At 49.7% G+C, this 27,338-nt stretch overlaps 1 protein-coding gene across 5 annotated transcripts; it reads left to right on the top strand.

The window, feature by feature from the left end:
- The first annotated feature begins 516 nt into the window (after positions 1-516).
- Positions 517-27,246, top strand: TNFRSF6B (TNF receptor superfamily member 6b). Of its 5 annotated transcripts, none has more exons than XM_030533590.1 (5): positions 517-537; positions 14,053-14,235; positions 15,274-15,652; positions 17,769-17,966; positions 26,283-27,246. In XM_030533590.1, the coding sequence occupies exons 2-5, from the start codon at positions 14,146-14,148 to the stop codon at positions 26,564-26,566; spliced, it is 951 nt and encodes a 316-aa protein (XP_030389450.1). In that variant the 5' UTR covers positions 517-537; positions 14,053-14,145; the 3' UTR covers positions 26,567-27,246. The 5 variants fall into 5 exon arrangements, with proteins under 5 accessions (XP_030389450.1, XP_030389451.1, XP_030389453.1 ...); XM_030533591.1 differs by lacking the exon at positions 517-537 and adding an exon at positions 5,389-5,580 and having other exon boundaries at positions 26,330-27,246; XM_030533589.1 differs by lacking the exon at positions 517-537 and adding an exon at positions 5,393-5,580 and having other exon boundaries at positions 14,050-14,235.
- The last annotated feature ends 92 nt before the right edge of the window (positions 27,247-27,338 follow it).

Consider the following 27,338-nt stretch of genomic DNA (forward strand, 5'->3'; position numbering starts at 1 on the left):
CAGTCCCCTGCTGACAGTGACTGAATTGATTGAGGTTGCAAATCATCCAGGTTAATATTATCCAGAACAGATCATGCTTTCTAAAAAGGCAATAAAGCTAAAACCCCATTTGGAATATGGACCTGTAAAGGTCAGCCCATTACTTCTCTATCATACAGTAGGAATTGCCAGACCAGACTAGACTTCATTTCCAGCTAGTACAGTATTGGCTCTCTGACAGTGGCCAGAATCAGATGTATCAGAGGGAATGTACAAAAAACCCTGCAATAGTTACATGAAATAACCAGCTCAAGGATAGCTACAAGTTAACCCCATCATTAGAGGTTGGTTTATGCCCTGAAGGCTTCTATCCCTTCCAAACACTGGGTTATAGTTTTAATCCTGTCTGACTTCCACGCAAATGTCCGATCCTTTTTCAAATTCTGGTAACATTATAAGATTGATCTTTGACAGGTCCGGTAGCTGTAAGAACAAGGATTCAAATGTGAATTCACCCTTCAGAATGGGAGCAGACCCAACACAGACCTAGAGTTGGAGGTATGATAGTTTTGTGTTTCCAACTAAAGATTAGTCCCACCTGCTCAGTCAGAGGAAATGCTCAATCCTGCTTAATTCTAGTCCGTGCAAGATACTCATGCAATGGCTGGTTCTTTGGGAGGAAATTCCCACTTGTCTCCCCCATGTCTGACTCTCTGCTTTGCATTTTGTTTTCTTTTGATAGGTTTTGCATTTGCTTTTCAAAACGCATGGTACATGACTCTTCTTTGAAGTTTGTTGAATGCTAGTAATTGGGGGACCTGTTTGGATGAGAAACACTGCCTCTTCCTCTGGGGGGGCACTACTGGGTCACTTGCAGTAATTGCATTCATTAATCTATTGCCTGGTGCACAGGATGTTTACACCACACACTTTTTTTTTTAAGGTGGTCAGAAGGGAGGCTATACAGTAACATGCAGTGCGCGCGCGTGCGCACACACACATATATAATATATAGTGTGTGTGTTTATGGAAATATATAGTGAGAGAGAGCATGCATGCTTAGGCATAGAACTGTATAAATAGAATGTTACATTAATGTTGCACCTGTGTTAAATTTTCAATATCATGGATGTTGAGTGATTTGCACATTAGGTGTTTGACCCTGCAGTCTTTATTTGAGCAATGTTCTTGTTCTTGGAGAACCCATCACAGACCTCACCTCCTTCTGCTCCAAGTGCAAAGTGCATTTCTTTGACTGCCTTCTGTAACCTGAATACACAGCAATATGAATATTTATTAAAGAAAGAGGAGACCCTACCAAAACAAGGCACTCCACTGCACATGCTTCTCACACTGGGAAGAGGATGAGAAAATAAGCATGCGACAGAAGTTAGTCATGTTGCTTAATACACACTAAGGGAAGATGCTGAGATACTGTGGTGATTAGAACCTATGTAGGAGAGTTGTAATAAGAAATAGAGCTAAAATGGAGTCTTATTTTGAAAAATGTCTAACGATGGCAACATGATGTTTTCTATGTTTTGTGTCAATGATGTCTAGATAAATCTGTCCAGTTTGCAAGTAAAAAAGCAATTTTGAGGAGGTCTAACTGTGCCAGCCCTGGCAGCTTAAGTTACATTCTTTTTGGCTTGTGTATCACCAGTAGTCATCTGCAATAGGAGTTTAGTTAACAATCCTGTTTATGTGCAAACCTGAATAGAATTCAGCTCCCTCTCCCATACTGCATTGGCTCTGCAGAGCTAACAACAATAAAAAGTAGTAAAAACTAAAAGGCCAGCTGCTGATTGGCAGAGTAAGCAGGTGCTATTCTGCATAATCACTTTTCACTGTTAAACACCTTAAAGTTGAATTTGTGGCACAATCCTGAATGGCTTACAATACAAATTAAATGAAGAGGTTTTATACTTGTGTTTTACGCAGGAGATGCTCAGAAATGCTTTGTCAATATCTAGTGAGCATAAATGAACATTTATTTACAAAACATCCTTGGAATGCCAGGAAAATAAGCGGAAGAACAATTCAGGCTTATGTGATCATAAGGTGTGTTGCTATATGTGTGTGTGTCTGTGGGCAGCAATTGCAAAATCAAAAGGGGAAAAATATTCCACGGAAGATTCCCCAAAGTCAATGCAGGGTATGACGTTGCGTGGCTTTGTACATAGCACGTTTTTTTTTCTCCTGTTTGTTGGAAGGAAATGGAAAAAAAAGTGCCATGAGTTTCCTATTCTCTAACAAGCACAGTGCTATCAATTTCTGCCCTGCTTCTCTCACTTTCTAACACAAGATATACTTGTTTCGGGGTCAGAGTGTAAGGAGATTAGAGGCAAGATACCAGCTTGGTAGGGGAGCAGTTCTGCCCCTATACTGAAGTGCTGATAATAGTGCCTACAGGCAGTCTGGAGTAACTCAGCTCATGCTCCTTCCACCTGTGCTAGCGAAGGGAAGACAGAAGTACTTGTAAGCAAAGGTGGGCACAAGAGTGAGCAGTGGACTCTGGCGCACGTTCATTGCCATGGAGTGCACGGAGGCTGTCTGCAGATGTACCACTGGGTTTGGCTTGATTCTGAGGGGTGGCTAGGGTAGCATGGGTCAGAAATGAGAAGCTGCTGCTGTCTGAGGATTTCTGATGAGAATTAGACATGGGGCATTGATTCTCACAGGACCCGAGTCAGGGTGTTCTGCTTTGCGGCTCTCCCCCCAAACACTTAGAGAGGGATCTTGTGCAGCCAGAGAGGATTAGGCGATGAACTCTTATGTGGGAAGATTTCCTAGGCTGCAGGGCAGAGAAGAGATCTAGCCAGTGGGATGGCTGTGGATCAGTGTGGTTATCTGCTTTCCCCATGGATCCTTAGGATCTATAGCTTCTGGCTAAGGAACATCACTATAGTATTTACACGTTGACTTTCTTTATATTGGACACTCCGGAAAGGTTCAGTTACTATAGAAAAGCCAAGGCAAGTAAGCGCTTTACCATTACGTTTGAAGGTGGTCAGTCTAGTGATCAATCATGGCTCTTATATGAGGGGAATGCATAGCTGTGGCCATGGTCTGAAAACGCTTGGTCCCTGCTCCTGTGAGTTTTAGCCAGAGGAGCAGTTTGCTAGATCTATGGAGGGGGATAGCGTAGTAGCAGCTTACACAGTGAAACTCTATGGAGTGTTTGGGGTAGTTTTTTCTCTGCAAGATTCCTCGCCTTCCCCTAGTAATGATGATAGCAATGGTCTTTGTGGCCTGTGATGCTGTGCTGGGATCTTACGACATTGGGGAATGGAGCATATTTAGCTACTGATGATGCATGCAACAAATATATGTGACGAAAAGATTCCCTGACTGGGAAGTTATTGAACATTTACAGCTAGGGAAGAGAATGTATAGAGGGGGAATTTCCCTGCCTTCCCCCGGCTAACTCAATTCCTGATGTGTTCGGGTAAAATGTGTAATACTCAAACGAGAGTGCAGACGGTGGATGTGCAAAATTTCAGATATCATTTGCTTCCTGGACAAATATTCACAGCAAATACACGTGTGTGCACACACACAGTTTTGATTCAAATGCAGTATGTACAAAACTGCCTGGACATGGCAATTAATTATTGTTAGAAAATTCTAACCCATGCCCGGGTGTGAATGGGAAAGTGAAGCCAAGCTTTCGAGTAATAGGGGTTTTATGTTGTGTTTTGGCAAAAGAAGAAAGTATTCCCATAAAAAGGAAGCAGATAAGTTAGGTAGCTTTCTGGATGTCTTTTAGAACTGTGTGCGTTCAGGGTTGTAGAGTGTGGATCCAGTCCTGCTCTGGTGGGAGTTTTGCCATTGAATTCAGTGGGAACAGGACCAGACCCCTCCCCCCCCTGGAAAGAGAGAAGGCCTGATTTTCCAAAGTGCCTAATATCTATGGAGATATACCTGTCTCATAAAGCAGGGACCTGGAAAGGTCATTTGAGTCCAGTACCCTGACTTGGCTAGCAGGACTAAGTATTGTCCTTGAGAGGTTGTTTTTTGACCCCAGATCCCTAAATGGCCCCCTCAAGGATTGAACTCATAATCCTGGGTTTAGCCATCAATGCTCAAACCACTGAGCTATTCTTGCCCCCATGATTCTGGGTGCTTCAAGGGGGTGGGGTGGGGGGAACAACCTGGGATACCTTAAATAGGCCTGCTTTTCAGAAAGCAGCAAGCTCCCAGGTAATTTCACCTGCAGTTGAATACAGTTGCAAGCCCAGCCAGGCTGAGAAGGGGAGGTGACCCCTGTTCTGGAGCTGTCTAGTGTGATTAGAGCCCCCTTCCCTGAGGGAGTCTCCAAGAGGAGCCAGTGGGGTGCTGCCTTATACACTGCTGGTCACCCTGTATTGCGGCCCTCGCTGGGGGACCTGTCCCACCTGCTGGGTGGGGAGCAGCACTGCCCTCTTGTGCCTTTCCCCAGCAAGGGAGGTGCGGTGGCTTCCCAGGTAAGGGACACGTGTCCCCTCTGCTTTGCGTCCTGGCGTGGCGAGCCGGCAGGGCCTGGAGCCCTCGGGGAGAGCGCGCACCCCGGGGCGCTGCGCCTAACCGGGCTGGGCCGCAGGGAAAGCAGGCAGCCGGCAAGGGCTGGAGCCCTCGGGGAGAGCGCGCGCCCTGGGGCGCTCCGCCGGGCCGGGCTGGAGGGAAAGCAGGCAGCCGGCAGGGGCTGGAGCCCTGGGGGAGAGCGCACACCCCGGGGCGCTGCGCCGGGCCGGGCTGGAGGGAAAGCAGGCAGCCGGCAAGGGCTGGAGCTCTCCTGGAGAGCGCGCGCCCCGGGGCGCTCCGCCGGGCCGGGCTGGAGGGAAAGCAGGCAGCCGGCAGGGGCTGGAGCCCTGGGGGAGAGCGCACACCCCGGGGCGCTGCGCCGGGCCGGGCTGGAGGGAAAGCAGGTAGCCGGCAAGGGCTGGAGCCCTCGGGGAGAGCGCGCGCCCCGGGGCGCTGCGCCGGGCCGGGCTGGAGGGAAAGCAGGCAGCCGGCAGGGGCTGGAGCCCTCGGGGAGAGCGCGCGCCCCGGGGCGCTCCGCCGGGCCGGGCTGGAGGGAAAGCAGGCAGCCGGCAGGGGCTGGAGCCCTGGGGGAGAGCGCACACCCCGGGGCGCTGCGCCGGGCTGGAGGGAAAGCAGGTAGCCGGCAAGGGCTGGAGCCCTCGGGGAGAGCGCGCGCCCCGGGGCGCTGCGCCGGGCCGGGCTGGAGGGAAAGCAGGCAGCCGGCAAGGGCTGGAGCTCTCCTGGAGAGCGCGCGCCCCGGGGCGCTCCGCCGGGCCGGGCTGGAGGGAAAGCAGGCAGCCGGCAGGCGCTGGAGCTCTTGGGGAGAGCGCGCACCCCGGGGCGCTGGGCCGGGCCGCAGGGAAAGCAGGCAGCCGGCAGGGGCTCGCTCCTGTGCTGCAGCTGCCCCGCTCCCTGCGGACTGCCCTGAGCTGGCAGCTGATGATTCATCACGGCGCCGTCGCTCTTACGCAAGAGGCGATTCCAGGCCTTGCTCTGGGGGCAGGGCTTGCGCTCTTCGGCGTTATAAAGTGGCTGGGTATGTGAGCAGGGAGGCAGAGACAGCAAGGGCAGCAGCTGTGAGCACCAATGCTTAGCCCGGTAAGGAGGGGAAAGGCAGCGGCTGGCTGGCGGGGGGTGGGTGTGTGTGTAGGGGGAGGAGGGTGTATGGCCTGTGGATGTGTCCACCTGTGTGTGAGAATTCGTTTTATTAAGCCAGGCGTCAGTTTTTCAGAGTTTATAATTTCATTTTGTGGATGGGTGTGTTTTTAGCTATTTTTTGAGTTTTTATGTAGGTGCCCAGAAATCTGAGGTTTTTCAGGGGCTTTCTCTTTGTATACGCTACCGCAGTGAGCATGTGGGTTACTCATTACAGTAGCACACACTGTAAAGCATAAGCTCTTTGTCACATTCCTTGGCGCACTTTGGTGTGTCTCTGGTTCAAACAGCATTATATTAAAGCACACTAGGGACACTTCAGTGTGCACCAGCAGGGTCATCAGGGACTAATTATGCCCAATACATTTGTGTGCTTTAGAAATCATACCCCCTGTAATGCGCACTAGTGCTCTGTGTAGACAAGCCCTTAGCTACAAGTAACAATTTCCAGTATTTTTCTCGTGTTTATTGGGTAAACATAGTTCTATTTATTTTTGTAATGGGGTGTTATCGCAGTATTTATCAGTGAAAAGCTAGAACTAAAAGCCATAGAAATACAGGATAGGATAGAAAGTAAGGTTTGCATCAGTCTTTTTTATTTCATAATTTTGTACCCTTGTGTGATTAGGACTGATTTTTATGAGTGTGCGTCATATATGTCTGTGTATCATATATGATCATGTATATATGCAAACTGCGTGTGTGTGTCTAGAGAGAGAGAGGTACAGATATAGCAGATTGATTTTTCAGAGGGAGTTGGAAGCCATCAGCACCTTTGCAGACCAGGTTGATGAAATCTGTGTGATGTTCTCCTTGACTTTCAATGAGACTAAGTCTCCTAAGTCATGTTGTTAAATGGGGTAACATTTTCGAGTGTCCTTTTTTCCCCCTAGTAAATTGTAAGAGCTTTAATTTGTAATTACAAACTTTATAAAGCAGATGGTTTTAAGCTGATAGACCAGACTACTTGCCTGGCAGCTTGTTCTAGTTTTTCTGGTATAAATTTGTATGTATCAGTCTCAGAATTACTGCATTGTGCTTCTTAAATATTCAGTTAGACCCTTGATAAAAATCCATATCACTTTTTCATCGACTTTTTTACTGAAGGCTCAGAGTTAACATTTAAACTGCTGTAGCTCAGCTATTTCTTTTTAAAATACTGAATGAAATCAGGTCATAGGGTAACAATTATCATGTTAGTCATCACCAGGGGGTTAACCCAGGATCTCTGGAGCTAATGCCAGACTTTCAACAGTTTGAGCTAAAGGACTAAGTCCCCTGGTTGGTAGCTATAGCAGACATCCTCTGTGGGTCAGGCACAGAAGGGGATGCGTAACGTGCACTGAGCAGTGGGCAACAATAGCATAGGGGGTAATTGTTTACCAAATGTCATGCAATGATACCAGTGCAAAAAGATCATCTCATTCTTTTCTCCCTCCAGCTCTCATCTTTATGCCGGTCTTGACTTTGCCAGCTCCTAGATACACATAACTTCCTCGTGTTAAATGTTTTGGAGGCCACCTTCTGAGTAAAGAATTCTGTGACTTTTGTGTCTGACTCCCTACTGCTCTCTCTAATCCAGATCTTCTCAGTAAACTCTGAATCATCTTTGTCTAACAATTTCCTTCTCACATCTCCCTTTATCTGTGAATCCACCTGCTGCACATCTCCAGGCTCAAGAGAATTAAACTTTACCTAGATATCTACTCTGCCAAAACCCTTATGCAGGTATTATTTCCTCAATGTGGCTACTGCAATACCCTCTTCTTCTTCGAGTGATTGCTCATATCCATTCCAGTTAGGTTTGTGCGCGCCGCGTGCACGTTCGTCGGAGAAACTTTTACCCTAGCAACCCTCGGCGGGTCGGCTGGGCGCCCCCTGGAGTGGCGCCGCTATGGCGCCTAATATATACCCCAGCCGACCCGGCCACCCCTCAGTTCCTTCTTACCGCCCATGTCGGTCTTTGGAACAGTGGAGCGCGGCTTAGCTGACCTCCACATTCCCTAGCAGCTCATAGTTTTTCTTAGACTTAGTTAGTGTTAATAGTATTGTTAGTACTTGTTTGAGGGGATCGGGGGTCAACCCTTCCCCGCACCCGGAGCTCATGCCTGGCTCACCGGGTTTCAAACAGTGCTCGGCCTGTCACAAGCCTATGCCGGTAGGAGATCCCCATGACTCCTGTCTAAAGTGCCTCGGGGAGTCACACTTATCGGCTAAGTGCTCAATTTGCAAAACATTCAAGCCGAGAACTAAGAAGGAGCGGGACATCAGGTTAAAGCAGCTCCTCATGGAAGCGGCCCTGACACCTCCGTCCTCGGCACCGAGCACAAGCCAGCCGGTAAGCAAAGGCACCGCCACAGCACCGAGCACTGCCACCAAGGACTCCCGGCACCGGCCCCCGCCGGCACCGAAACCTACTCCGAGCCACTCTCTCTCCCCGAGGTCGAAGACGGCGAAGACCCAGGTGAACCTGCCAACACCCGCCTTGCAGCCAGAGCCTGCACCGAAGTCGGACCGCCCGGCACCGATACCTGCCGTGGCACTGCCTAAGCCGGCACCGTCAACTCCAGCCCCACGAGGGCCTTCGAGTCCGGCGCCTGGCAGCTCCCCGGTACCCACCGTGGTAGAGCTTACTTTGCCTTCTACCCCGGAGATGTTTTCTGCAGCAAGAGACCTGATCGCGATCACTGATGCGGCACCGCCCTTACCCCCGGCACCGCCGGTGCGGGTACTGCAATCACTGGGCAAGCCGACCCTGACCAGACCATCATCTGTCAGCGTGGCGGACCGGCACCGCTCCAGATCGTGATCCCGCAGACGCTCCAGATCAAGACGTCGCTCCCACTCTCGACGGCGATCCCGGTCTCGGCACCGTTCAGACTCCCGGCACCGGTCTTCACCTCGGTACCGTTCAGGCTCCCGGCACCGGTCAACACCTCGAGCGTCAACTCGATACTCGCGGTACCGCTCCAGCTCCCAGCACCGTACCAGGCACCGCACCTCCAGGAGCAGGTCAAGGCAGAGAGACTCGAGATCTCGGTCGACCTCCCGACACCGAGCCGGTCGCAGGTCCTGGTCTCGCTCTCGGTACCGATATGAGTACCGGCACCGGTTGCCACAACTGAGGGGTGTGAGGTCCGTTGGGACTTCGGCTCCATCCTTCACTGTTCCACCATGGCCGTCCAGACACACGTCTGCATCCTCCCAGGCGGACAGCTACTACGACTGGGACCGGGATCCGGAAGTACCGGTGGGTGTGTTCCAGGACCCCCGTCCACAGGATGTAGGATCCCAACAGTGGTCCTTCTGGACACCCTGGGCGTACCACCAGGCCCAGGGTGCTCCCCGGTCCAGACCCATTCTGCTACCTCGGAACATCGGATACCAGAGGCCACCGTTTCCCGCCCCCCCGCGGTTGAGTCGGAAGAACAGATACCACCAGACTCCCCGGGGCAGCTGGAGCAGGAACTGACCCAGGAGCAGGAGGCCATCCGGGACACACTCATCCCCGGAATATCCTCCTCCTCCTCCTCGCCGGATGAAGCCATGGCAGGGATCTCATCTTCAGGACCCTCGCCGATAGACCTCAGGGCCCATCAGGACCTCCTGCGCAGAGTGGCCCTTAGCATCAGTCTACCTGTGGAGGAGGTCCCAGAAGTTGAGGACCCAGTAGTGAGTATCCTCACTGCAGATGCTCCCACCCTGGTAGCGCTACCGTTTATCAAGACCATCCAGGCCACTGCCGATACCCTTTGGCAGTCTCCAGCTTCCATTCCACCGACGGCTAAGGGAGTCAAAAGAAAGTACATAGTACCCTCTCGGGGGTACGAATACCTGTACATCCACCCTCCTCCCTCTTCCCTAGTTGTCCAGTCGGTCAACGAAAGGGAACGACATGGCCAGCAGGCACCGGCCCCTAAATCCAAAGAGGCTAGACGGATGGATCTCCTAGGTCACAAGGTGTACTCAGCAGGGGCCTTGCAACTCCGTGTGGCCAACCAACAGGCCCTATTGAGTCGATACAGTTACAACACCTGGGCGGAGGTGGGTAGGTTCTCTGAGCTACTACCCCCGGATTAACGTCAGGAGTTCAATGCGTTCCTGGAGGAGGGTAAGAAAGTAGCCAGGACCTCCCTCCAGGCCTCCCTAGACGCGGCCGACTCAGCAGCCAGAACCCTGGCCTCGGGGATTACCATGAGGCGCATTTCCTGGCTTCAGGTCTCCAACCTACCCCCGGAACTGCAGCACACCATCCAGGACTTACCCTTTGATGGCAAGGGTTTGTTCTCGGACAAAACGGATCCCAGGCTGCAAAGCCTGAAGGACAATCGAGTTATCATACGCTCGCTGGGGATGCATACCCCTGCGATCCAGCGTAGACCCTTCAGGCCCCAAGCACGCCGCCCATATTTCCCACCCCGCCAAAGGCAGGACCTCAGCAGAAGGCGCGGACGGGGTGGCCACAGACGCCAGTCCAGCTCCCACGGGGGCCAAAACCAAGGGCCCTCTAAGGCACCACCGGGCCCCAAGTCCGACTTTTGAAGGTGCGCCCGGGGACGGCATACCAGCCTTAGGACAGGATCCTTCCCCTATTTTCTCCAACCGCCTCTCCCACTTCCTCCCGGCGTGGTCCCAATTAACATCAGACCTTTGGGTTCTGCGCACGGTGAAGCAAGGATACCATCTACAATTTGCTTCTTCACCACCCTCCCGCCCCCCTTCCCGGTCCCTCTTCAGGGACCCCTCTCACGAGCAAACCCTCCTGCAGGAGGTCCGATCTCTCCTCGCAGCAGGAGCTATAGAGGAGGTACCTCTAGACGAGAGAGGAAAGGGGTTTTACTCCCGATATTTCCTAATTCCCAAGTCAAAGGGAGGCCTCAGACCTATCCTAGACCTGTGAGGCCTCAACAAATGGATGCTCAAGTTGAAGTTCCGCATGGTCTCCCTGGGAACGATTATCCCATCCCTGGATCCTGGAATGCAGCCCTCGACATGAAGGACGCATATTTCCACATTGCCATCTTTCCACCGCACAGGAAGTACATTCGCTTTACGGTCAGACACCAGCACTTCTAATTCACAGTCCTCCCCTTCGGCCTCTCCACGGCCCCGAGGGTGTTTACGAAGTGCATGGCCGTCGTGGCCGCCCACCTCCGTCGGCAGCAAATTCATGTGTTCCCGTACCTGGACAACTGGCTCCTCAAGGGGTCCTCCCAGTCGCAGGTGCGGCAGCATGTCGAGGTGGTTACGGACCTTTTCTCCCAGTTAGGCCTGCTCCTCAACGCCGAGAAATCCACCCTGGTCCCCACGCAAAGGCTGGACTTCATAGGCGCAACCCTGGACTCTACTCAAGCCAGGGCCTACTTACCTCAGCCCCACTTCCAGACGATCGTCTCGATCATACGAAGCTTGCAGGCCTCCACGATCACCTCAGCTCGCACCTGTCTCGCACTCCTGGGACATGTGGCCGCATGTACTTGTGTGACAAAGTATGCCAGACTCCCCATGAGACCCTTCCAAACGTGGTTTCATTCGGTATTCCGCCCGGGCAGGGACCACCTAGACATCCTGGTGACAGTCCCCCCCCCTGCCCCCTCCGCTCCCTCGACTGGTGGCTAACTCCATCCCTCGTATGTGCGGGGATGCCGTTCCATCCACAGCCACCGTCGATGACAACGGATGCATCATCCCTGGGTTGGGGGGCCCACTTAGGGCACCTGCGTATCCAGGGTCTCTGGTCGTCCCAGGAGTTGACACTTCACATAAACGTCCAGGAGTTGAGGGCCTCGCCTGCCAGGGTTGAGGGCCTCGCCTGCCAGGCGTTCCAACAACACCTACACGGCCATTGTGTTTCGGTATTCACGGACAACACAACGGCCATGTACTACATCAACAAACAGGGAGGGACCCGTTCGTCTCCCCTGTGTCAGGAAGCCGTTTGATTTTGGGACTTCTGTATAGCCCAGTCAATAGATCTTGTGGCGTACTTTCTTCAAGGGGTCCGGAATGCACTGGCAGACAGGCTCAGCCAGTCCTTTCTCTGCCACGAATGGTTGATCAGACCGGATGTCATACATTCCCTCTTCCAGAGGTGGGGATTTCCCTGCATAGACCTGTTCGCTTCCCGCTCGAACAGGAAGTGCCAGGAGTTTTGCTCCTTTCAGGGTCTCTCTCCCGGGTTGATCACGGACGCATTCCTCCTGTCGTGGAGGCACCACCTATTGTATGCCTTCCCTCCGTTTCCCCTACTGCACAAAGTCCTGTTGAAACTCCGCAGGGACAAAGCACGTCTAATCCTGATCGCACCTGCCTGGCCCAGACAGCATTGGTTCACCACACTGCTGGATCTGTCTGTGGACTCTCCAGTCCCCCTTCCTCTCCATCCAGACCTGATCACACAGGACCACGGCAGGCTCCGTCACCCGGACCTATGAGCCTTCCACCTCACAGCGTGGCTCCTACATGGCTGAACGCGGAGGAGTTGAGTTGCTCCGCACCAGTTCAGCATGTTCTCCTTAGCAGCAGGAAGCCTTCCACCCGCTTAACGTACTCGGCGAAGTGGAAACGCTTCTCTTGCTGGTGTGCAACTCAGGGCGTTACCCCTTTGGAGGCTCCGATCCCCACGGTCCTAGACTACCTCTGGTACCTTAAGCAGCAGGGCCTGGTGACATCCTCCCTGAAGGTACACTTAGTGGCCATATCCACTTTCCGACCAGGAGAAGGTGGCCACTCCATGTTCTCCCACCCATTGGTCGCTCGGTTCATTAAAGGCCTAGAGTGTCTCTATTCCCCCATACGTCGCCCTGCCCCTACCTGGGACCTTAACTTGGTCCTAAACAGGCTCATGCTCCCACCATTTGAGCCACTAGTGACTTGCTGACTCCTGTACCTAACATGGAAAACAGTCTTCCTGGTGGCCATTACATTGGCCAGGCAGGTCTCCAAGCTGAGAGTTCTCACAGTGGACCCACCCTACACTGTTTTCCATAAAGACAAGGTACAGCTGCGACCCCACCCGGCATTCCTCCCGAAGGTTGTGTCTGCCTTCCATACCAACCAGGACATCTTCCTCCCGGTCTTCTTCCCAAAGCCCCACTCTTCTCGGAGGGAGCAGCAGCTACACTCCTTAGATATACGCAGAGCACTTGCTTTCTACATTGAGCGAACAAAGCCGTTCCGAAAGTCTCCCCAACTGTTTGTGGCGGTCGCGGAGCGGATGAAAGGCCTGCCAATCTCCTCCTGGATGACTGCATGTATTCGCGCATGCTACGATCTAGCTCATGTCCCTTCTGGCCACCTCACAGCACATTCCACTAGAGCTCAAGCGTCATCAGCCGCCTTCCTGGCAGGCGTACCTATCCAGGAGATATGCCGTGCAGCGACCTGGTCATCGGTCCACACATTCACCTCGCACTATGCACTGGTCCAGCAATCAAGAGATGATGCTGCCACATCTCACTCCAACCCCACCGCCTAGGTAAGGCTTGGGAATCACCTGACTGGAATGGATATGAGCAATTACTCGAAGAAGAAAAGACGGTTATTCACCTTTGTAACTGTTGTTCTTCAAGATGTGTTGCTCATATGCATTCCAAACCCACCCTCCTTCCCCTCTGTCGGAGTAGCCGACAAGAAGGAACTGAGGGGTGGCCGGGTCGGCTGGGGTATATATTAGGCGCCATAGTGGCGCCACTCCAGGGGGCGCCCAGCCGACCCACCGAGGGTTGCTAGGGTAAAAGTTTCTCCGACGAACGTGCACGCGGCGCGCACACACCTAACTGGAATGGATATGAGCAACACATCTCGAAGAACAACAGTTACAAAGGTGAGTAACTGTCTTTTCTATGTTCTCTTTAAATCCATAGGGGCCTATAACAACCAGACGACTCTAACTCTAGGAAGTGCAGACAGTTCAAAATTGCCCACTCTGACGGTCCCTCGGGTATGCTCTAGGAACCTCATTCTGAGTGGATTGCAGTGACTTTCTTTTCTCACTCCCTGTCTCCAAGTCACTGAGTCCCTTCCCTTCCCTTCCTTAAGACCTCATCTGTACTACACAATGGCCCAATGTTGCATAACCGTTACTGCAATCACGCATAACATTCTTGCGTTCCAGAGCACCCTGTGAACGTTGGACTTGTGGCCCCAACTCTGGAGCTGATTGAATGTTCCTGTTGAGATCCCAATAAAGAGGATCTCTGCTTATTTAGGCTGGATCATTTAAAATCAGAGCCAGGAGGGAGAGATCTCAGCCTTTGGTGAGCAGCTGTAACTCTTGTTCTTGTTGGGCTTCTTCAGCAAGCCTTTTGGACACACCAGGACCAAGCAGGGTGTAGTGATATTGACAGCATCCTGGGTAAGAGCGGCCCACTAATAATTCATGCCCTTTACTGTGTCTCTCCCTGAATCCAGCAGAGCTGGAACTTGAGGAGAAATTAGCATCGCTGTATCCCAGGAGAAGAGAAGCTGCCCAGACATCATTCTAGGGCCCAATTCAAGCATCTGAAGATGTCTCCAAATATCATGAGTTCTAATGCTAATACCATCCACAGTGCTATGCTGTCCAACCACACACTGCATGTGAGACATTCATCCAAGGTAACAGCCTGTTTGCTCTTGATGTTGTTCTAATGTGTTTTTCACAGGAAGGGGGGAACCAAAGAAAGCTCTGTGGCTCTCCGGACCTTTAGTGAAGCCCCCCTTGTTTCTCAAAGGGTTTTAAATTTGTATGAAAATGTTAGTGTCTTTGTATTTTATGGATAACTCCTGCTCCACGCACCCCGGGGCCTTCAGTCCTTAGTCAGAACCTGATATTCTAAAAGGCTCTAAATTGTAATTTTCTCCCATCTCAAAGTCCAACTTGTTTCTTTTCATTTAAACCTGGCAAGGTGTTGGTAAATTTCAGGAAGTTAGTTAAATCACTCTGCTCCTCTTTGAGAGTTCTGTATCAGAGTGTCTTTGTTTTCTGCTTTTCATGGGGCTCCTGTCTGGTAGTGACGTCGGGAATTTTACAAGCCGGGGAAAACCTGTAATCCCAAAGCAGCTCTATTCACTCGAACATTGCACTTCAGTATTGGGGCCGCCAAAGGCTACATCCTCGCCTCACTGAAGTCAATGGCAAAACTCCCCTTCAGACCAGCGTGGGGCACTACAGAGGATTATGGAACATAGACAGTATTTGTTCAGGGATCTCAGTGAATTTGGCTGCTCAAATAGATCCTTGTCTGCAGTGTGCTGTACAAGACACAACACAGGAAGGCCCTGCCCTGAACAGCTGAGAGCCAGCAGGGACAAGAGCCCAGAGGCAGGAGGAATGAAGTGGCTTTTTAAAATTGGTTTCAATCACTTCTTGTGGGCATGGCGAGAAGCAGCTCTTAAGGAGGCACTTAGGGTGGGCAGAAGTAGTGGGTTAGAGAGTCAGGATGGAGGGCACATTCCATGCCTATGGGGCAGCATGGAAAGATGAGTGGGAGGAGGAGATAGATGGGGCAGATAACAGTGTGATCCAAAATGGTTTTTCATGGCCCCAGTGGTAATCATGGGAGGCCATTCTGGTACCCAGCTGCTGTAATTGTGACGCCCATCTACAAGAGGGCAAGTGAAAGTCTGATAGTTCTTTGTGTCTTTTTACACTAGTGGATGGTTGGTGCTATTGTGCTTTTCCTGGCTGTGCCTATCTCCAGCACCACTCCCACCTACCCATGGAGAGACCCCGTGACTAACAACAAAGTGGTGTGCCATCAGTGCCCGCCGGGAACCTTTGTGGCACAGCACTGCACCAGAGACAAACCCACAGTGTGCGCACCGTGTCCAGATCTGCACTACACGCAGTACTGGAACTACCTGGAGAAATGCCGATACTGCAACGTCATCTGCGGAGAGCTGCAGGTCGAGCTACATCAGTGCAACTCCACCCACAACAGAGTGTGCCAGTGTCGGCACGGCTACTACTCTGAGTCCGAGTTCTGCATCGAGCATGCCAAGTGTCCTCCCGGGTTTGGAGTAGTAAAGCTGGGTAGGTATTGCAGCTGGAGTACTGAGGCAAGGGGTGTAGAGCTGTGTCTAAGGCCTTATTATAGTCTCATGCTATTACCATCCTATCAGAATCCAGGAGACACCTGTTAAATAGCAGTAGCGGATAATCTAAGGTTATGCGTGTGTATTTTCTCACCATATATATGTGCACCACTGCCCTCTGTTGGATGGGATGTCAGATCCGCTCAAGTGAGTAAGAGAATGTCGTCATCTAGTGGCTACATCCTCTGAACGAGCAACATCCTACCACTGTTGTCCAAGTACACCGCTACCTCAATATAAGTATAAATATTTCAAGGGTTCCTGCTAGTTTGGCCATAATCTCTCGTGGGCACCCAGGACTGAAGGCAATAAGGCATGTGGGCAAGGAAGGTTCATTGTGAGGACCAGAAGAGGTTTGCTTGATGTCTCAATACGGGGGCTGCACTGACAAATGAACTTAGCCATGGGGCTGCTTCCTGGAATCCTTATTTGGTGATTTTGAAAGCATATATTAAAGATGGGAAAGGGGCAAATGAAAATAAGACTGATCTCTCCCCGCTGCCCCCCAAAAGCAGGTATGTAACAAAGAGCATTTAAGGGTGACTCAGAAGCGTAGCTCTCTAGCTCAGGATGATGCATAGATTACTGAAGGATATTAGGGAGTTTTTATTTTTTCCGTATCACAACTCTGTCTAGTTTTTATATTACCCCCTTCCCTGTGGTATTTGAGGGCTGTCCAGAATTACAACATGCACACCAAGATGTATTTCTCTCTCTCTCGGTCTTTTTCCCTCCCAGCTCCAGTCATCAAGGATTGGCCTCTATTTATTTTGGTTTTAAGCTGCAGTTTTATAGTAGGCAGGCTCAGTCTAGCAGTGTGTTTTGCCTCCTACTCTGAAGAAATGGTTTTTTGGCCATGTTTTCCTGACGGTCTCCATGACTGCATTCCAGATTTATAGGCCAGTCACCGGAAAAGCCCTGTCTTCTGCGCGCATGAGTCTTCTGTGGGTAGTTGATGGCTTGTTCCCATGGAATATGTCTATTGTGAGATGCCATGATTAGGCAGTGTGAGCTAGGTGCCAAGGTCATTTAGGCCAGTTCCATGTAGGTTGAATTTGACCAGGTGCTCAAATGACAGTGATGAGGGACATATAAGTAGGAAGGGGAGCCAGTTGAAGGGAGTGAAACTGTGGGATGATGGGCTCCTTCATTCTGCACCAGCTGTGCCTTTTTTAAGGTTATTGGCTTCATGCCAAGCATGCTACCATCCTACCCAGGGAATGACGGTAACAAAGCCCAGAAGTCATGAATGCAAACCACCGTGAGGTGCAGGCAGGCTTCTCAATATAGCTGGAAATGGCATTTATTTTTCACGTTTGTGACTACTTGGGTATCCAGAAATAGGGAGGAGTCTGGGCGCACACCAAGGCGGTGGGCTGATGTTACAGAGATGGCAAGTTCTTCAAAGGGCTTTGTAGCAGGATGCGGGCTGCATGCTTTGGAGCAGTGACTCCTAAGATCAGAGATTCACCTGTTAGTTTCGTGCGCAGGTCTCGTCGGCTTCCATAAAGGCTGAGCGCTCTGTCTCGTGTGGTTTCTCCTGGCACGCTGGCTGTTCTCTTATGATTTGATTTTCTGCCTTCTTTGTTTATGATCATCAGCACGCGAGTTGGTGTTCCCAACCCAGCTGGCTGGGGTCCCAGCATTGGGCTGTCTTGCAGCCAGATCCTAAGTTTGGTAACTGCTCATCCTCCTTGAAGGATGGGGACTGGACTCTGATCCTGTGAATGATGTGCACACAGAGCTAATCTCTGTCTGACATCCCCTTATGCCCAGAGGGAACTCGGAGCACTACCAGATGCAGACTTAGGGCCAGATTCACCATTGCTTTTCACCTTAAGCACTCATTGACACCAGTGCACAGTGGGTGCCAAACATCAGGTAGTGGCTTGTGCTCACTTTACACTGGTGCAAATGGCTACATAGGCACAGGACAGCCATGAATCGGGCCATCTTCTTTTACCGTGCTCCCTAAGGGGCCGTTATCCCAAACACAATGGACGTGTACTGCAGGTATTTCACTGCTCAGACTCTTTCTGTGCCCCGTTTTGCAGGTACTCCCCATCAGAACACGAAATGTGAGAAGTGCCCCCAGGGGTTCTTTTCATCCTCCAGCTCCAGCACAGAGCCGTGCAAGGTGCACCAGAGCTGCTCGCAGCAAGGGAAGGAGACTAATGTCGTCGGAAACCAGTTCCATGACACCCTGTGCACCACTTGCAGGATGTTCAAGGGAAACGGCACCCAGGAGTCAGGTGAGGAGCTAAGTCGGCTTGGGGACGGAATAGCATTAGCAAACATGAAGTGGGGGATTATTCAGGTCTGCCTAGGCGGGGGGAAGGGGAACCCATGTGCTAGAATCATGTTGCTACCCAGGTTGGAGTGAAATTTTCCAGTGAAGCTTGTTCTACCCTAATGTATAGGATCGGTTCCAGTGGAATTTAAAAGTACAAAACTGTTTTAATTGAACTACAAAAAGGACAAACTAATCCCCCCTGAATTCACTGCAAGCTTGGCTAAGATCGTCTTAGACAGGGTCCCCCAGCACCCTCGCCAGCCATTGTCTCCTTCAATTAATGGCACTTTCCTTGGCTTGTCCCTGCATGTCAGAGTCAGCCTGTTATGTACAGTCTGAAGCAGTAGTGAGAACATGTATCTAGCACTGTCCTTCTGGCAGCCCAAGACACACAGCTACGCAGGGAGGGGGAAATAGCTCAGGAGTCTGCAGCAGGTGCAGAAGTGGTGTGCTGCAGGCAGGGCAGCTCGTGCTGCCTCTCCTGACTGCGGCCACCAGGCTTTATTTTTAGCTTATTTAAATTTTGGTTTCACTTCTAGTTAATGACTCCTGCCCATTTAACCTTCAGTCTCAAGCTGACCCACTGAGGCAGATTGCCATATACCTGAGCCAGGCAGCCACTGCACTGGGCCAAATGCTCTGGGCGGGAAGAAGACAATGGATTTGCTCCCATGTTGTTGTGAATCTGTCCCTTTGGCTTCCATGAGGCTGTATAGGTGTAACAGAGAGCAGAATCTGGCCTCTGTGTCTTCAACAAACAGTAGCTTCCCTTTGCCAGCAGAATGGATGCTTCCCCCAGCAAATGTGGCAGAAGGAATCTCTTAGTATCAGAGGGGTAGCCGTGTTAGTCTGGATCTGTAAAAGCAGCAAGAGAGTCCTGTGGCACCTTACAGACTAACAGACATATTGGAGCATGAGCTTTCGTGGATGGATACCCACTTCGTCGGATGCATGTAGTGCATGCTCCAATATGTCTGTTAGGGTACGTCTACACTACGAGATTATTCCGATTTTACATAAACTGGTTTTGTAAAACAGATTGTATAAAGTCGAGTGCACACAGCCACACTGAGCACATTAATTCGGCTGTGTGCGTCCATGTACCAAGGCTAGCGTCGATTTCCAGAGCGTTGCACTGTGGGTAGCGATCCTGTAGCTATCCCATAGTTCCTGCAGTCTCCCTCACCCATTGGAATTCTGGGTTGAGATCCCAATGCATAAACAGTGTCGCGGGTGATTCTGGGTAAATGTCGTCACTCAATCCTTCCTCCGTGAAAGCAACCGCAGACAATCATTTTGCGCCCTTTTTCCCTGGATTGCCCTGGCAGACGCCATAGCATGGCAACCATGGAGCCCGTTTTGCCTTTTGTCACTGTCATCGTATGTGTACTGGATGCCACTGATAGAGGCGATACTGCAGTGCTATGCAGCAGCATTCATTTGCCTTTGCAAGGTAGCAGAGACAGTTACCATCCCTATTGCACCTTCTGGCATGCCATTGTAAATTGGTGATGAGATGACGGTTATCAGTCGTTCTGTACCGTCTGTTGCTGTCATGGGTGCTCCTGGCTGGCCTCGCTGAGGTCGGCCGGGGGCGCATGGACAAAAATGGGAATGACTCCCTGGGTTATTCCCTTCTTTACGTTTTGTCTAAGAATAGAGTCAGTCCTGCCTAGAATATGGGGCAAGTGTACTAGAGAACCAGAGAGCACAGCCGCTCCGGGTCAGAGCCCCAGATATCCCACAGAAATGATGAGCTGCGTGCCATTCTAAGGTATGCCCCTGCAACAAACCCACCCATTGCTTCCCTTCTCCCCCAACCCTCCTGGGCTACCGTGGCAATGTCCCCCATTTGTGTGATGAAGTAATAAAGTAATAAAGAATGCAGGAATAAGAAACACTGACTTTTTAGTGAGATAAAATGAGGGGGAGGAAGCCTCTAGCTGCTATGATAGTCCAGGCAGGACATTAAAGGGTGTCGGGGGAGAGAAGCCCAGCCTCCCGCTGCTATGATTGTCCAGGCAGTACAGAATCTTTTCTTTAGACATGAAGGGGTGGGGGGCGCTGATGGAGCTCAGCCTCCAGTTGCTATGATGAAGACGGTTATCAGCCGTTCTGTACCATCTGCCGGGAATGACCGGGAGTCATTCCCATTTTTACCCAGGCGTCCCCAGCTGACCTCACCGAGGCCAGCCAGGAGCACTCACGGGCTGATGATGACGATGGATAGCAATCATATTGTATCGTCTGCCACCAGGAAGGGGATGCTGGTGTTCAGCGCTGCAGCACCCTGTCTATCAGCAGCATGCAGTAGACATAGGGTGACATTGAAAAAAGGCGAGAAATGTTGTTTTTTTTCCCTTTTCTTTCGAGGGTGTGGGGGGAAGGGTGTAAATTGATGACATATACCCTGAAACACCCGGGAAAAAGTTTTTGACCCTTCAGTCATTGGGAGCTCAGCCAAGAATGCAAATGCTTTTCAGAGACTGCGGGGACTGTAGGATAGCTGGAGTCCTCAGTACCTCCTCCCTCCCTCCATGAGCGTCCATTTGATTCTGTGGCTTTCCGTTACTCTTCTCACACAGCACTATGCTGTGGCCTCTGTCTATCATAGCCTGGAGATTTTTTCAAATGCTTTGTCGTTTTGTCTTCTGTAACGGAGCTCTGATAGAACAGATTTGTTTCCCCATACAGCGATCAGATCCAGTATCTCTCGTACGGTCCATGCTGGAGCTCTTTTTGGATTTGGGACTGCATTGCCACCCATGCTGATCAGAGCTCCACACTGAGCAAACAGGAAATGAATTTCAAAAGTTCACGGGGCTTTTCCTGTCTACCTGGCCAATGCATCCGAGTTCAGATTGCTGTCCAGAGCGGTCACAATGGTGCACTGTGGGATACTGCCCGGAGGCCAATACCGTCGATTTGCGGCCACACTAACTCTAATCCAATATGGCAATACCGATTTCAGTGCTACTTCTCTCGTCGGGGAGGAGTACAGAAATCGGTTTAAAGAGCCCTTTATATCGATATAAAGGGCCTTGTTGTGTGGACGGGTGCAGGGTTAAATCGGTTTAATGCTGCTAAATTCGGTTTAAACACGTAGTGTAGACCAGGCCTTAGTCTATAAGGTGCCACAGGACTCTTGGCTGCTTTTAAGGAATGTTTGTTTTCCATCCCCCCCAGAGTCCCTCTCCCTGGTCAATATTCTTCTCTCCTCGTTGGCAATTCCATAATAGGAATCTTGACTCTTGCCCCATTCCTTGAGTCAGCCTTTCCCCAAAGGGGCAATTTTTAGCAGCTGAGATGTTCATTGTCACTTGCTTCTTTTCCAATCTGTCATCAGCACGTGCCCTTCTCTTGTTAAGCATCAGCAACTTGCTCTGAACCCTGCCCTGGAGCTGTTTATATACACACTCATCTCTTGAGCAACAGTGCACTTGCAGAACGGGAAATTTATGAATGGAGGGATATTTTTAACTCTCAGTTTGCAAGAATATTCTTACGCAGCAGGGTAGCCTATGTGTACTGTGCCTACATATGTCTCTATGTACATAGCTACAGATACACACAGGCACGTCAGTAATTGTATACAAATACAAACTCTGTAGATAGGCTTAAATTGTCTGCTAGTGTAAACGGATGTGACTCCAGGACCGGATTAGCTTTCCTCTGGGCCTGGGGTTATTAGATTTTGTGGGGCCCCTGTATACAAGTTTTTTTCCTGGGAGGGCGTTTGGTGCAGAAGCGGACTGGGATGCAGGGAGGGTAGGTCTGGCAGGGAGTTTGGTGCAGGAGGGGGCTGGAGCAGGGGACTGGGGTGCAGGAGGGAGTGAGGGGTCTGGGAGGGAGTTTGGGTGCAGAAGGGGGCTCCGGGCTGGTGCAGGGGATTGGAGTGCATGAGGGGATACAGGGTTTGGGAGGGAATTTGGGTACAGGAGGGGGATTCTGACCAGGGGATATGGGGTCTGGGCGGGAGTTTGGGTACAGGAGGGGGTTCTGACCTGGGGCAGGGGGTTGGGGTGCAGGAGAGGGTGTGAGGTGCAGTCTCCGGCCAGGAGGTGCTTATCACAGGCAGCTCTTGGACAGTGGCGCAGCAGGGCTCAGGCTGCCTGCCTCTCTGCCATGGCCCCACATCACTCCTGGAAGTGGCCGGCTGCTGGCACGTCTCTGCTCCCCTGGCGGGAGGGGGACAGTGTGTCTCCGTACACTGCCCATGCCCACAAGTGCTGCCCCCATAGCTCCCAATGGCGGGAGCTGTGGGACTGGTGCTGGGGGCAGGGACAGCGCGTGGAGCCTCCTTCCCCTTCCCCTTCTCCCCCACCAGGGGCCGCAGAGACATACTAGCAGCCGGCCACTTCTGGGAGCAGCATGGGGCCAGGACAGTCCCAGAGATTCCTCCTGTGATTTATTTTTGCGGGACTCCCCTTGAGCCGGAGTCCCGGGCTGCAGCCCGAAAGCCTCTGCCTTAATCCAGGTCTGGGCACTGCTACGTTTTGGGATCATTTCGATCCTGATCTCTTGGGTCCATCTCTGTTGTGAGCTTCTGGCCTGCAGTACGACATATAGGATCAGGCCCATAGGGCCAAATTCACTCTGTGCATTTACCCAGAGGATGAACGTGGCCCTTTAGGGTAAGCCCAGCGTTACTGCGACTCATGTCAGCTGACCTGTGTTAGGAAGCCTGGGCTTGAGTATCTACATTGTATTTTAACCCTAGGTTAAGACTTTTCTAACACGTGTTCGATCCTAGGGCTCTGACGTCCACACTGCAGTGCATAGACCCAAATCAAAGTAATCATATCCCAGAGTCGCTAGTGCACCACCTCCCCAAGTGTGGCACCTCTAGCCCTAGGAATGTGGGTCTAACATTGACCAATGGGGTACCTTCCCTCTGTCTCTCCCTCCATTTTCTATCTGAGTCCTTTACCTGAGCACTTAATTTTAATGAGGCGAGTGCCATTTCTTCAACCCATGAGAGCTGAGTGTTGGACTGATTTTTGGTTTGCTGGCTGAACTGAAAAATCCTAAAAAAAAAAACCAAATTGTTTTGAAGTAGGGCTGTCGACTAATCACCGTTAACTCATGTAATTAACTCCAAAAAAAAGAATTATGATTGTAAAAATAATCCTGATTAATCACACCGTTAAACAATAGAATACCAATTGAAATTGATTAAATATTTTGGATGTTTTTCTACATTTTCATATATATTATGTTCTGTGTTGTAATTGAAATCAAAGTGTATATATTATTCTTGATTACAAATATTTGCACTGTAAAAATGAAAAACAAAAGAAATATTTTTCTGTTCACCTCATACAAGTACTGTAGTGCAATCTTTGTTGTGAAAGTGCAATTTACAAATGTAGATTTTTTTTTTGTTACATAACTGCAGTCAAAACCAAAACAATGTAAAACTTCAGAGCCTACAGGTCCACTCCGTCCTACTTGTTTGTCTGAGTGATTGGGTGAAGAAGAAGTAGGACTGAGTGGACTTGGCAGGCTCTAAAATTTTACATTATTTTATTTTATACATAATTCTACATTTGTAAGTCCAACTTTCATGATAAAGAGATTGCACTACAGTACTTGTATGAGGTGAATTGAAAAATACTATTTAATTTATCATTTTTTACAGTACAAATACTTGTAATCAAAAATAAAGTGAGCATTGTACACTTTGTATTCTGTGCTGTAATTGAAATCAATATATTTGAATACGTAGAAATAATCCAAAAATATTTAAATAAATGGTATTCTATTATTGTTTAACAGTGTGATTAATCGCGATTCATTTTTTTAATCGCTTGACAGGCCTATTTTGAACCAAAATTGAAATTTGTTCATTTTTCTTCATTCCGAAACAAAAAGTAAATTGTTTTGGGTTGAACAAAACAGAAAATGTGGAAATGGCAGAGGTGCTTAATGACAACTGTGTTTTGGTTTTTACCAAGAAAGTTAGTGGTGATTGGACATCTGATGTAGTGAATATCAGTGAAAATGAGATAGGATCAAAAGTTAAAATAGGGAAAGAACAAGTCAAAAATGACTTAGACACGTTAGGTGTCTTCAAGTCACCAGGGCCTGGTGAAACACATCCTAGAATACTCAAGGAGCTGACTGAAGAGATATCTGAGCCATTAGTGATTATCTTCTAAAAGTCATGGAAGATGGGAGAGATTCCAGAGGACTGGAAAAGGCAAATATAGTGCCAATATATAAAGAGGGAAATAAGGACAACCCGGGAAATTACAGACCCGTGATCTTAACTTCTGTACCTGGAAAGATAATAGAGCAAATAATTAAGCAATCGATTTGTAGAAGAAAAGGTGCTAAGTGACTGTCAGCAGAACGGAAGTGGAAAGAACAAATCTTATCAAACCAGCCTGATGGCTTTCTTTGACAGGGTAACAAGTTTTGTGGATAGAGGGAAGCGGTAGATGGTATATATTGACTTTAGTAAAGCTTTTGATACTCATAAACTAGAGAAATGCAACCTAGATGGAGCTACTATAAGGTGGGTGCAAAACTGGTTGGAAAACGTTCCCAAAGAGTAATCATCAGTGGTTCACAGTCAGGCTGGAAGGGCATAACGAGAGGGGTCCCACACAGTTCGGTTCTGGGTCCGGTTCTGTTCAATATCTTCATCGGTGATTTAGATAATGGCATAGAGAGTACAACTATAAAGTTTGCAGACGATACCAAGCTCGGCGGGATTGCAAGTGCTTTGGAGAATAGGATGAAAATTTAAAATGATCTGGACAAACTGGAGAAATGGTCTGAAGTAAATAGGATGAATTTCAATAAGGACAAATGCAAAGTACTCCACTTAAGAGAGAACAATCAGTTGCACACACATAAAATGGGAAATGACTGCCTAGGAAGGAGTGCTGCACAAAGGGATCTGGGGGTCAGAGTGGATCAAAGGCTAAGTATGAGTCAACAGTGTAACACTGTTGCAAAAAAAGCAAACATCATTCTGGGCTGTATAACAAGAGTGTTGAAAGCGAAACACAAAAGTAATTCTTCCGCTCTACTCCGCGCTGATTGGGCCTCAGCTGGAGTATTGTGTCCAGTTCTGGGCACCATGTTTCAGGAAACATGTGGACAAATTGGAGAAAGTCCAGAGAAGGGCAATAAAAATGATGAAAGGTCTAGAAAACATGACCTAGGAGGGAAGATTGAAAAAATTGAGTTTGTTTAGTCTGGAAAAGAGAAGACTGAGGGTGGACATGATAGTGGTTTTCAAGTACATAAAAAGGTTATTACAGGGAAGAGAGAGAAGAATTGTTCTGCTTAACCTCTGAGGACAGGACAAGAAGCAACGGGCTTAAATTGCAGCAAAGGAGGTTTAAGTTGGACATCAGGAAAAACTTCCTGTCAGGGTGGCTAAGCACTGGAATAAATTGCTGAGGGAGGTTGTGGAATCTCCATCATTGGAGATTTTTAAGAGCAGGTTAGACAAACACCTGTCAGGGATGGTCCAGATAATACTTAGTCCTGCCATGAGTGCAGGGGACTGGACTAGATGACCTCTTGAGGTCCCTTCCGGTCCTATGATTCTAAACATGTTCTCTCAGCTCTATGCATAATCCATCAATCCAGCAACTCACACAGGCAATCAATATTCTCTCCTCAGCTAGTTTGATTTACAGTAAACAAACAAATCTGCATAATTCAGGTGCTTTCATGCAGGCTGGAGCCAATAATCACATGCTAGGTCAGTGCACTAGTGTGCCCCTGCTTTGCACATGCACATGCACTGCAGTGTTTGTGTGTGTGCATGTGCACAAGCAAATCCCATTATGTGCACACTCGTGGCCACACAGATCTCTCTTTAGCCGTGTGTGCACACACAGGGATACTGACGTGTACATCTGGTAATACAGGCACAAAGGTGGGCCCAAGATGTGTACATAACCAAGGTCTGAAAATCAGGCTCTGTATGCCACAGGCCTTGTGCAAGAATCAGTAGGACAAATACGTCCGTGGAAGCCATGAGATGAGACCAGCAGGTATAAGACTGGACAAATGTCAGGGTCAAATTTTAGACTGTCTAATTTGAATAGTATTTCTTTAAGAGCTTGGGCTGTGCTGCTGGGTCTGACAGCTGGTTGACTGCCCACTTGGGGGGCTCAGCTGCTGACCACATGCCATGATCCTCTCCAGTTGCACTAGGGTTTTTCTCCTAGTTCTGATCCACAGAGAGCAATGAGGTTTACTCTTTCATCCCTGTGCTTTAAACCTCATGCTAGTCTTCTCCCCACTCTAGGGAATGAGGACTGTGAACAAGCAGTGATCGATTTTGTGGTTTACCAGAACATCCCAGTGAGAAAGCTGAAGCGCCTCCAGCAAATCCTCGAGCGGCACCAAAAGGGGGTCCTCCACAAGGACACCAGGCCTGCCCTTCAGGAAAAGTTCCACACATACCTCACCCAGCTGAAGAAGGATCACTTGGAGCTCATCAAAGTGCTGCTGAATGCACTCCGGGCAGCGAAGCTGTATACGGTGGAAGAGATGGTGCGGAAACGTTTCTCCTTGGAGTCAGAAGATTAACAGAACTGTTTAGGTTTTTGTTTTTAGTTTTTGTCTAGCTTGATTAATTTATTAACTTTCCACAAACTTAACTCGAGGTGCACCTTGGAGAAGATGAATGGTGGGTTTGTGAATGATGAGTCTCTGACCCATTCCTGATCCTCTCCATTCTGACAGCTGAGCACTGTCCCAGGGTGTGTGCACTGTCTGTCTAACCTGGCCGCAGGTGAAGTCTGTAACGCAGTCTGTGCCTGGCTAGCGGAACTTCACTGCAAGTGGAGCGGGATGAGAATTCTGGGAGAAACTTGCACTTTGACTATTAACCTCCTCTCTGGGGAGGAGGAGGAGGAGATGATGTTCTTACTTTATCAGAAATGAAATGCATAAGATTCCAGGGAGAGCATGCCCTCTCTCTGACTGCACAAGGGTCCCTGTTGCCCTTCCTTGGGCCACTGTTCAGAGTTTAATTTTAAAGTGCACCATATTTTTAAAACAATATTCAAATGTGTCCTGGGGGCGGCTGCCTTTCACCTTCCAATGTTAAATTACTTTCAAAGGGGGGTTTATCACTGAGACATGTCAGCAATAAGATGCCCCTGGGGTCACTCGTTACAGCCTCTTTTAAATGTACTTCTACAGTGCCTTGTTTTGTACAGTTTGTCATGTCTGTGTGATACAGAGAAATGCAAAGATCACATTTGCCTGAGACTCCACGTTATCTTCATGTGGCTCTGTCTTGGAATGCCCGATTTATGCAAACACACATGTACCATGACTGCAAAAACTAATCCTT

The sequence above is a fragment of the Gopherus evgoodei genome, chromosome 14 (genome assembly GCF_007399415.2).
Source record: "Gopherus evgoodei ecotype Sinaloan lineage chromosome 14, rGopEvg1_v1.p, whole genome shotgun sequence".
Lineage (NCBI taxonomy): Eukaryota > Metazoa > Chordata > Testudines > Testudinidae > Gopherus > Gopherus evgoodei.

Excerpts from the sequence above, each read along its gene's own strand:
- TNFRSF6B (XM_030533590.1), top strand. The coding sequence starts at position 14,146 with ATGTCTCCAAATATCATGAGTTCTAATGCTAATACCATCCACAGTGCT. Across the intron at positions 14,236-15,273 it reads ATGTGAGACATTCATCCAAG|TGGATGGTTGGTGCTATTGT; the intron begins GTAACAGCCTGT and ends TTTTTACACTAG. Across the intron at positions 17,967-26,282 it reads AAACGGCACCCAGGAGTCAG|GGAATGAGGACTGTGAACAA; the intron begins GTGAGGAGCTAA and ends TCCCCACTCTAG.